The sequence below is a fragment of the Branchiostoma floridae genome, chromosome 15 (assembly GCF_000003815.2).
Source record: "Branchiostoma floridae strain S238N-H82 chromosome 15, Bfl_VNyyK, whole genome shotgun sequence".
In the NCBI taxonomy this organism is placed as follows: Eukaryota; Metazoa; Chordata; class Leptocardii; order Amphioxiformes; family Branchiostomatidae; genus Branchiostoma; species Branchiostoma floridae.
This window is the reverse complement of record NC_049993.1, coordinates 7,459,945-7,470,992: the sequence shown is the minus strand read 5'-3', so window position 1 is coordinate 7,470,992 and position 11,048 is coordinate 7,459,945. Positions and strand designations below refer to the sequence as shown.

Below are 11,048 nucleotides of genomic sequence, written 5' to 3'. Positions count from 1 at the left end.
CAAGATATTTCCTTCAAGACTTTCCGCCGTGCAGTGGATCTTCTCTTGTTGGATTCTTCCCTGCTGGGTTTCTTGCTACTTCTGGCTTCATCAGAGTCACTTTCTACACTTTGTAACTCTTGCTTTGTCCTGCAATAAAAGCAAAACTTGATGTGAGAGATGGAAAAACAACTTCTTCCTCTTTTCTATATGGTGCATATGTGATTCATTTAATGTATCAATGTTGGATATAAATGGCTTGTCCCTTCAGCAAAAAAGACCTGATTTAAAAGGAAGCCTGTGGAGAAACTCACTATCTTCAATTTTTCATGTCTACCTTGTCCTCCCAATGACCCACTCTATTGGGAGGACAAGGTAGACATGAAGAATTGAAGATAGTGAGTTTCTCCACAGGTTTCCTTTTAAATCAGCTCTTTTTTACTGAAGGCACAAACCAAGGGACTAGGTAGGTATGTAATAGGTGACCAGAATGCAAAGTTGTGAAGTAAAAGAGCGAAATAGAATTTGATTGTACAAACAAGTTACACAAAGTAAAAAACAACAACAACAATGATAGCGGTAAATCATAAAAATGTTAACAGTAACTCAAAGTGGGAAGCCCCCCCCCCAAAAAAAAATTCAAAATAACACAAATCTAATGACAATAATTGTGGTAGCAAATGTTTCTGTCCAATCTATAGTCTACACCTTCTTTTCAGTTAAAAAGTTGTACTGAGTTCTGTTACCTTGCCCTCAATGTCTTTGATGGTGTCTTTTTCTCTGCTAGCCGTGTTGACTTCCTGGCGGACCCCGTCTTAGCAACAACCTCCCATCCCTTCTGGTCCCTCTTTAGCAGCTTTGGAGTCACTGTAGTCTTCTTCAAGTCCATCTCACGTCTTGGGGTATCCTTAGCAGCAGTCTTCAGACTACTTGTGACTTCCTTGGGGTTACTTCCCATTCTAAGACGTAAGCCATTCCTTGGAGGAGTCAGTTTAGCAATTTGAACGGGCTCTAGTAGGACAATGCCATTTAGCAAGTGAGGGCGTTTTATGTCTGTCATCTTCTGATTTGGGTCCTCTGTGTTTTCTCAATCTTGTCGTTTGTTCCGCTAAATCTCGTCCTCTTGCTTGTCACAGGTGCAGGGTCCTTAGACAGGTCTCCCCTTCTGTCCCGTGCGGCTTTCTTCAGTGCCTGTCTGTTGCTTTTCCTTGCAGGTGTTGCACCATCTAAAGTAATGACACATCATAGTTCTGAGCTCTGATCTTGTTTTGTAGAACATCTCCAAAACTAGAACAATCTGCAGTGTCTATGATGAGATTAAGCAGTGAAAGTAGACTTCTTGTTTAGATCAGTCTTTATTCTTGCAAACTTTTTTTACGGTCATTACAAATCAAAGTTCACAAACACATGCTGTGAATCACACAAAATCAGCTTTCTACTCAAAGGTTAAAATTTGTTGTCCCATGTAGGGCACCCTATCATTTCTTCAGAAGCCACCTAAAGAGTAGACTTTAAAAACCTCTCAATATTTCTTTATGTGGATTAAACTCACCTGGTGAGAGAGCCCTTCTCATGGCCCTGGCTTCACCATCATTACCATCATCATCATCATCATCATCATCACTGCTGCTGCTGTCTTCATCATCAGACTCCACATAGAAGACATCTGGCTCAGGGGAAGTCAGGATGTCCAGAACATCGGTGGTTGAAAAGGACCTGTTCTTTGGTGAAACCAGATGGACTGTGAAGGGGACAGTAAAGATGAAAAATTAGTCATCAAATTGAACCAGGCATTTGTTAGATTAAGTTCCAAACAAACTTAGTATATGCACTCGATTGTGCCATTTCAAGTCCATCTATGATAATCTTTCAAACAAAAAAAAGAATTTTGACAAAAACAAGCATTCTTCAGTTTTGCTCACCAGAATTTTTTACCAAAGCTCAGTCTTCATTAATCTAGTTATCCAACCTTAGTGCTGTACACACATGATTTTTCCCCATGTGTGACGTCAGCACTGGATCAAAGTTTCTAGGAAGTCAGTATGGCCTTGTCTACTTTAGGGCATACCAACATCTCAACTAAGACAGGGGGCTTTGACGAACTTTGACCAAGTGGGGGAAAAAAATCATGTGTCTCAAGCACTTGGGTCAGATAGCTGAAAACTGAGAGATTCAGATGAAAATGCCGGTGAGTAAATTTTCTTGAGTCGGAGAACAGTGTTATTTTCTTATTATGTAACTTACAAACTAAGATAAACTTTCATGCTAAGCTTTACATGTTGGCCAATGGTCATACAGAAAATAGTATAAAGAACAGGGTGAAACCTTTCTTAGCTGGTGTCTCTCCCCTGTGACCGGAGCCTTCACTTCTCTCTTTCCGGGGAGTTTTCATGTCACTTCCTCCAGACTCCCTGACCTTTGACCTAGCAGGAGTTCTGGACATTTTCCCATCAGCCTTGGAGTCTGACTTCCGAGGAGTCTTAGCTGGCGTCTTTCCTGCAGATTTTCGTGACTTGTTGTTGTTGTCATCGTCTCTGGATGCCCTTGACCGTGTTGACCTTGATGGTGTTTGGGCTGGAGTTTTGGGTTGCTGTTTTGAAGGAGTCTTGGAGGGTGTCTTAGAATATTCTTTGACTGAAACAGAATGTTGTTCCTAATAAGTTAAATCCTTGAAAGCATGCAACATTTACAATGTATACTAGTGGTAAATAAGTGCCATCTATGCATCATCTGGCGCTGGAAGAATGTAAACTATGCAGTGAGGTAAGCATGTTTTTTTCAAAATGGCAGAGAAAAGTAGACAGGTATGCAGCTGTATCATGATTCATAGCTCCCGTCCTCCCCAGTCTCTTCTGTCCTCTCTGCAAGATACTACGGAGAGGACAGAAGGTACTCAGAAGCTACTACATGTACATAATATGGCTGGATACATGGCTAAGAAAAAAGACCAAAGTTGCAGAGAACCACAGGACACAGTACAGTCTACCTGGAGGCATGATCGCAGTGAAAACATCCCCGTTGAAGGCATAGCGGGCAAACAAGACATCCAGCTCCGTGTCCTCTTCTTCAATAGCCTCATCAGGGTCATCATTTGTGCTGATCGTCACAATCTGAAATCAGGAACATTCACGTACATGTATACAGAGGCGGTGGACTGATGAGTTTCAATGTCTGGAATTCTTCAGTGATGGCCTGTGGTGGAAACTATAAATAGTATAATAGTCTAATTTAACCCTAACTCTGATCCACAACCGAGAACAGTGAGTGAAAAGCTATGAAAGTCATCAGCCCAAGGTCTCATAAAATAGCTCACATAAGAATGCAAAGTCAAACATGTAGCAATATATTTTTCAACATAGGTAAGGTTAAATTTTTTTGTCAGCTATTTTAGACAATTGTCATCTACAAGATTGTCACCCCCCACAATAGAGGTCAGTTCATTCTAAGCATTCAATTTTCTGAAGTACTGTACATTTGTAAATGCAGAAATGTTCGCGGTGGTTTTATGTCTGCAGTTTTCACGAGGCAGTCTTACCACGAACAAAACCACCCCGAACATTTTTCCATTACACTACAGTATGTGAGTACAGTATATATGGCACTACCTCAAACTAAAACCACCGCGAACACTTTCCCACTAACTTGAATGCATTTACTAGTACTGTACAGTACATTTATCAGCCTGATCAACTGTTTAAGTTGTTGGCTGGTGTTGCACAATCATACCTGGCATCGGCCACAGATGGTTTCAGCGTCGATGTCCGTGTCAACACGCTTGTTGGTGTACTCGAAGACCTCCCGCGAGTCGTTGGACTGTACCAACCTTCTCTTGCCAGCGGGGACTTCTTTGTACCACATGTACCATTGTACAACAGCCACATGGCAACTATCATCATCATCACCTGATGCAACAAGAGAGCAAATGTCTGATACAACGATGGGCAAGTTCACTCTCATGATGCAAGACTTGATATGTTGTCATCTTTAACCACTATGTTCATACAGGGTATCTTACCATTCGACCCAAGACACACCACTGAAAATATTGTATGTTCAACTCTACTTAGGGGAAATGCACTCTTATCTCCCATTCAAAATTGTCTTTTATTTGATGTCGTATTCAAGTTCATCCATCAGACAGGTCGTTTTTAGTTTTAGTTGATTATATAGCCTTATTTGATTATTCCTAAGTTTGTAAACCAGCTGCACGTTCATTCTGTTACTTGACTCCTTGTTTATTTTGACTTCGTTATCATTATCTTTTGACTATGTTATTTAGTGTTCGTTATTTTGTATGTGTGTCCTTATTTTTGTCATGTGTAAGAGAAGACCCAGATAAGCAACTTTGCTTTTTGTCTAATCCTCATTAAATAAATGTGAATAATAGAAAAAAAAGTTCACTCTAGCATGTGTTAAATATGACAACTTTATGATAATTCTATATAAACGTAAATCTATTGCTACTTCTGAAGTACTTCCTATTTACCATGATAGCTTGATACAATCATTGGGAAGGAACTTCTTGCGTGAGAGGATGAAGAGATTCGGCAGGTAACGTCATATATTTGTAACAGTGGGGTTCAACTTCAAGTGCCACCAAACTGACCATGCCAAATGGTCTAACCTTATGGCTTAGTGGTTAAGCGGGATAGGGTTTGTGAGCTGGCTGCCAGGGTTCGGCATTGGTGAGAATCCAGGAGCCAGGAGACTGTTTCTACTCGCCTGGAGCTGTATGTGTGTCATATTGTTGGATACAAACTTGTCTACGTGGAACATCACCCACCTGTGTCATATAAGGCCCTCACTTTGGCTACAAAATGGTCGCCTGGGTCCACAGAGTCAGCATTCTCCACATACACAAAGTCTCCCTTTGATACTGTGATGTCACCATGCTGGAAACCACTGGAGCATAGAGAACAGTTATCTTAAATTATATACTAAAGCTGATCTTAAAATACGAGCAATTGTTGTTGTTGTTTATATCCGGGGTATTCGACGACTAGTGCCTACCAGGATGTCAGTAGATTGGATTAAAAATTGATATTTCAATTAGCTGAACAAATTACTGGTTAATACATAAATTACTCCGACCACCTGCTTTTTGCTCGTATCATCAGTCACTGGGTTCTGCATCTAAAACTTAGATCTTTTGCTCGTATAGCTATAACCAAACTAAAAAATTACATGAAACCATTAACTGTTAATGAGTTACTTTTGCAATCTTACTGGTACAGTATATAAAAGCGGTAACATTTACATATGTACTGGCATATGGGACAAACATAATTTCTGAGCCCTGTCATAAACTTGATAAAGCTGTGCACCACTGCCACTAGCCTGATTTAATCGCGCTTCTCAGGCCCGTCGTTACACAGACTACACTGCCACAAAGACCTCCAAACCCCCGAAAAAGCTGTGTATCCTGTAGCTGCAGTGCAAGTTGCAACCCGCGAGACCAGGAGCTATAAGCGGGAGCTAAATACCAACAGTTGCACTGCAGCTATGTATCCTGTACCTGTAATAAAGACGGTCTTTCAGTCTTCTCTCCAGCTGTAAGCCCTTCCCGATCCATGAGAACTCGGGACTCTGCTCCACGCGACTGAAATAGCCTGCTGACTTCCTGGGCATCGTGACAAACACCACGGGAAGCAACAGGAGAAGACGTGGGGAGGGGGGCAGCAACTCCAGAAAACGGTACGCTAGTGTCACTTGGGAGACTTTTAGGGCGCAATCTTTGAAACGAGACGAGCACAGGATGGTGCTACAGGTTATTGGAGCAGAGGGTGTCTATTTAAACTTCTCAAACGTCTCTGTCGACATAAAAGCTTCCAATCGGACTGTCAACCATCTCTCCACTCTGACCCCAAAAGACAGGATGGTTTAAAGAGCTCAGATTTTTGGCGGGAAAGTGTTCGATGCATAGCTTTTATTGTGCCTAAATTTCATAAGGATACATATCTTTTAAAAGTTAGAATTTATATTCTAATCTTTAAATAATTTATTAAATATAAGTTTTAAAATTTTAGTTTAGATATTTTTTGTAAATATCTAAATAAATTATCATTTTGATTGAAATACTTATAGTGGCATATAGAATGAGAACAGAAGCCACCTATAAAATCTTTGTATGCCGAAAGGTTACTACAGGTCAGATTCTACATCCGGGCACTGTGTCTAACATGGCGAACCGAACTGTGAAAGACGCTCACAGCGTCAAGGGGACAAACCCGCAGTATTTGGTGGAGAAAATCATCAGATCGAGAATCTACGAATCGAAATACTGGAAGGAAGAATGCTTTGGTCTCACGGGTAAGACTTGGAATGATTTTTTCGTCGATTTTACCCTGTGTTATCAAACAAATTCGTGTGCAAGTTTGGGGGAGGGGGGCAAGCTCTGGCACCGAAATCATTTTGTGTTTGTTAGCAGACAAGCATGCTACAAAAACCTTGCCTGTATCAAGCAGAACCAATGTTACAGTGATTTCTTGATGTAAGATATTGGAAAAGTAATTTGTTTCAAGCAGAAAATGACAAGAGAAGTTGGTATCCAGCTACTTATAGCATCATAATTTATGATCATATGTTGTTTGCAGTGCAGTACACAAACTACCAGTCAGAATATTTCAGTAAAAGTCACGGTGCTACATGTGTTGTTGTTGCCCATCCCAGCCGAGCTACTCGTAGACAAGGCTATGGAGCTGAAGTACATCGGGGGTGTGTATGGGGGGAACATCAAACCCACCCCGTTCCTGTGCCTGGTGCTGAAGATGCTACAGATCCAGCCGGAGAAGGACATCATCGTGGAGTTCATCAAGAACGACGAGTTCAAGTACGTCTCAGACGTGATCTTTCGTAGAGTAGAGTAGAGTTTTTCAGTTCGGTAGGAGTATCCACTCCAGTTTGGCCTGCTCTTCAATTCAGGATACTGACATTGTCGGTCTTAGGGGATGGTCCAGTGCCCTTTAGTTATATACGACAGGATGGTCTTTCATGTGTTTGTCGAATCTTGTTTTAAAACCGTTCACAGTTGGTGCCATCACTACTTCCTCTGGGAGACTGTTCCACCAGCTGACGACCCGATTCGTAAAGGAGTATAGCCGTGTATTTGTTTTCGCCAAGGATCTTTTTAATTTCAACTGGTGACCTCTCGTTCTTGTTTCTACAGACACGTGGACTAAACATGGAGTGTCATACAGTCCTTTCGTGTACTTGAAGGTGTTTATTAAGTCGCCCCTTAGTCTTCTCTATACCAATGTGGGAAGGCTGAGACTCCTGAGTCTATCAGGGTAGGGTAGATCCGTCAGACCCGGTACTCTTTTGGTTGCCCTTTTTTGCACTTTCTCAATTTCTATTGCCAGTGACCATAGGTGAGGGGACCATACACTTGCTTGTATCTGTTGAAAAATATCTCACAATTTACGTGGGTCAGCCAAACAGCCGAGCTAGTGGCAGGTACCAAGAAAGAAATGATAAGTCGTACCTAAGCAAATTTGCACATCTGACTGCAAGTGCAAGACTTACACTTTATTTAAAGTTATTTAGTGAGGATACCTATTCCGTAATTGTAAATAACAAGTTCCAATGGTAACTTCTAGAAAAAAATTGTTGAACTGATGAATACAGTAGAAGCCAGTTAATTGCACAATGGATTAACGCACACTTCTGTTATTACTACAGTGCGCTCCAGCTAGATAACTTTACATTATTGCACCAGCTAGATAATTGCACGAAATTCACTGGCAAATAGGCTGTGCAATTAAGTGGCTTTTAGAAGTTTTACTTTATATGATTTAGTATGTCTAGAATAATACACAGATTTTAGGTTGCTAGCATAAAATGATGTTGACTATGCTCTTGTGTTAACAGGTACGTACGTTGTCTGGGAGCCATGTACATGCGACTGACGGGATCATCGCTGGATGTGTTCAAGTACCTGGAACCTCTGCTGAACGACTACAGGAAGGTCAAGTGGATGGACAGCATGGGGAGTAAGTATAGGAGAACACATCTCACAGCTACCACACTGATAGGTCCATTGCTATTCCAGAGTTCTTGCCTACGCTGTGATTTTAGCCCTTATGTTGTGTTTCAACCAGTGGGGGGGGGGGTGGGGGGTGTGCTATTCTGTTGTTTGTAACAAACCAAAGGCCAAAACATTTTTGGCTTTATGTCGCAGTAATTGACCCTCAAAATGCAACAAAATAGTGTTTCTAAAATCTAAGGGTTATTGATTTGATAGTTTAAGTGGGAAGTTGCGGCGCAATGCCCTGGAGCCCCTACAATACTCATGCATGTGGCGCTTGCCCTCCCACCTATGGTGCTTGCTGAGATGCCCCCTTAGCTGTGAAAGAACTCAGCTCTTATTGCCTATTACAGTCTACAGCAATAGTCTAATCAGTTGCTCTACAAGTGCTGGCCACACAGTGTCTCTCGTGGCTGCTGTGTCAAGGAAGAATAACGTTTAGTCTAACATGTTTTGTCTTTACCTCCCCAGAGTTAAACCTGTCCCATGTTGATGAGTTTGTTGATAACCTACTGAGAGAGGAGCGCAGCTGTGACACCATCCTGCCAAGAATACAGGTACATTTTGTATGTTGTATGCTGTTTGAGCTAAAATATTCAAAGTAACACACTCCTTGGTTGGAGCTAGAGTAACTACCATGCAGTAATTCATCATTGTTCCTTTTTTTTCAGGGTCGCCATGTCTTGGAAGAGTCCAATACACTTGAGCCAAGGGTAAGCTCTAATAGAATGGTATATTGTGTAACCACGGTGCAGGTGTTCTTTGAAATTATATTGTTAACAGATTGTACACTGTTCCGACTTTTTATGTTATTATATTGTTATAATAGTATGAAAAAACACATTTGTTCTTGATCACAGGTGAGTCTTCTGGATGATGACCTTGAGGATGTGGAGTCCAGTGATGAAGAGATGGACGCCAAGGTCAGACTTCAATCTACAACACTTCCTTCATCTGTAGTGAAGAATCTATGTATATAAACATCATATCAGTTGAAATCTTAAAAAAAGGAGAGGATCTCTTCCTGCCAACCCTAATCACTTCGGGGCCACAATTAGAAAGAGCACTTTGGAAACAACAACGGCCCAAACCCACCCCCTTGACATGTGTTAAATGTGTTGTTTTGCTGTACATGTAGGAAACCAGGCGATCACCATCCCCCGACTATCATCGTGGCAGCTACCGTGACCTGGACCGACCTCGGCGCAGCCCGTCACCACGATACCGGCGCAGCAGAAGCCGATCACCTCACAGAAGGTACAAGTTATGACTGACACAATTTACTATGACCCTCCTAGTAAGTAGAATTTGAAGTGCAGGCATGTTTTACAATCTATCTTACATAATATGTTACTGGTTGTTTTGTTTACACGTCTTGCTGACAATTGTCTTTCCTTGTCTTCAACAGGAAATTCAACCCTCCAAGTTTTGTTTTACAGTGTATGTTCTATATTATGGTACAGGTTCCTTTGTTTATGTGTCTTATGCTGACAACTGCCTTCCCTCGTCTTCCCCAGACGTAGCAGATCTCCCAGAAGAAGCGCTTCTCCCCCCCGCCGGCACCGTAGCCGCAGCCCGCCGCACAGACGCCGCTCTCGATCTCGTGAGAGGAGACACAGGTCAAGGTCACCAGGTAGGCTGGATGCTTTAAGCCACAGTAGTTTCATTTCTAGCTTCTCGTATGTGGCCTTACTACTGGGTACAGAAAATTCCGGTCCAGAGGATCAGGTGCTGGTCCAGACCTGAATTTTCGAGCATAAAAGATAGAACTGCGCCCTTTTCTGAACTATCCCATCATAGTCACTGTTACTGTTGATTTCCTCAGTCCAAGGACAGGTCCACTGATTTTTTTGACTGGTCTAGCAACAACTGGTTTCGTAATGGTAGCCGTACCCACCCCCATACTCCACTAGATATTTGTTTTAGATGTACCGGTAAATAAGTGTTGTATTCTTTTACTACGAGGCATTTCCACATCATTCTCATGCAGCTAGGAGAAAGTTTTAACATCATAAAGGTGAATTTTTTTATGTTATTCAATGATTATCGTTTCATCCTTGCAGCAGCTCGCAGGCGCCATCGCTCACGATCAGCCTCTCCACACAGGTGAAGCATTACACACTTTAAAAAAAATCAGATTAAGTTACCTTGAAGTTTTTATGGTATTCAGGAAGACTAGTGTCACTAATGGAAAAGAAAGAATCCTAGATTTAAGACTTGTGACTGTCACAGATAAATGTGCCTAACTATTTACTTTCATGTAGAGTTCTATAAAAAGAACAAAACAATGGCATGGGCATTTCATATCGAATTTTATGTTGTGCTTCAAACTACAATAACTAGTGTTGATAGTGAGATAAATGTAGACAAGTTTCGTTCGTTTAGAAAATGAGGTTCTTTCTGGCAGTACCAATGTATCTATTGGGCATATTTCTTGAAAGCAACCTATGGTATTCCCCATATTGATTTTCAAACTTCCCCACATGTAGGTCATCCAAGAAGCACAAAGACCACAAGGATCACAAAGAGAAGAAGAAGGAGAAAAAGAAAGACCGGGACAGTCACCGAGATCGAGGGAAGGGGAGAGAGGTGTCAAAGGAGGAGTTAGAGATTCAAGAAGCCAATGCCCTCCGTGCCAAACTGGGCATGGCCCCGCTGAGACCCTAGTGTGTATGTTAAGTGCGAGAATGTACTTCTGTATAGACAAAATGAAAGTGTAGAAAATTGAGGAACATTTCTGAGTCTACCATCGTTAAGTCATCTGGCACAAAGTGGCAGAACACGTTGAGTAATATCATTTTAGTTTTGAAGCGATAAAGGTTGACTGTCAGAAGCCTTTACTACATAATGACTGTGTTAAGGAAAATAATAAACTTGGGAAACACCACTCGATTTGTTTGAAGTGTCTGTCTCTTTCTGTCATACATAAATCATACAGTAGTTTTGTTTACTTGCCCTTGCATGTATTGTGTTCCAAGAACAAAGGAAAATATAAATGGACATTTGATCCCTTAAACAATAAATTACCAATAATCTATGCAGTTAT

At 41.4% G+C, this 11,048-nt stretch overlaps 2 protein-coding genes across 2 annotated transcripts in view; one reads left to right on the top strand and one right to left on the bottom strand.

Moving 5' to 3' along the window:
* The window catches only part of LOC118432268 (origin recognition complex subunit 1-like), a 27,624-nt gene extending 21,747 nt beyond the window's left edge, over positions 1 to 5,877 (bottom strand). Inside the window, exons 1-7 of the mRNA XM_035843804.1 lie at positions 5,495 to 5,877; positions 4,763 to 4,881; positions 3,706 to 3,881; positions 2,966 to 3,089; positions 2,305 to 2,613; positions 1,532 to 1,720; positions 1,041 to 1,205 (exon numbers count right to left, since the gene is read on the bottom strand). Coding sequence (XP_035699697.1) covers positions 1,041 to 1,205; positions 1,532 to 1,720; positions 2,305 to 2,613; positions 2,966 to 3,089; positions 3,706 to 3,881; positions 4,763 to 4,881; positions 5,495 to 5,607 — 1,195 coding nt within the window. The 5' untranslated portion in view covers positions 5,608 to 5,877. The remainder of the gene's footprint in view (positions 1 to 1,040; positions 1,206 to 1,531; positions 1,721 to 2,304; positions 2,614 to 2,965; positions 3,090 to 3,705; positions 3,882 to 4,762; positions 4,882 to 5,494) is intronic.
* Positions 5,878 to 6,096: 219 nt separating this feature from the next.
* LOC118432031 (pre-mRNA-splicing factor 38A-like) overlaps positions 6,097 to 11,048 on the top strand; it is a gene marked incomplete in the record, with an annotated part of 5,300 nt that continues 348 nt past the window's right edge. The window contains 10 exon segments of the mRNA XM_035843529.1: positions 6,097 to 6,288; positions 6,649 to 6,808; positions 7,846 to 7,967; positions 8,474 to 8,559; positions 8,674 to 8,715; positions 8,863 to 8,925; positions 9,141 to 9,259; positions 9,520 to 9,635; positions 10,066 to 10,108; positions 10,492 to 11,048. Of these exon segments, the coding sequence (XP_035699422.1) occupies positions 6,159 to 6,288; positions 6,649 to 6,808; positions 7,846 to 7,967; positions 8,474 to 8,559; positions 8,674 to 8,715; positions 8,863 to 8,925; positions 9,141 to 9,259; positions 9,520 to 9,635; positions 10,066 to 10,108; positions 10,492 to 10,669 (1,059 nt within the window).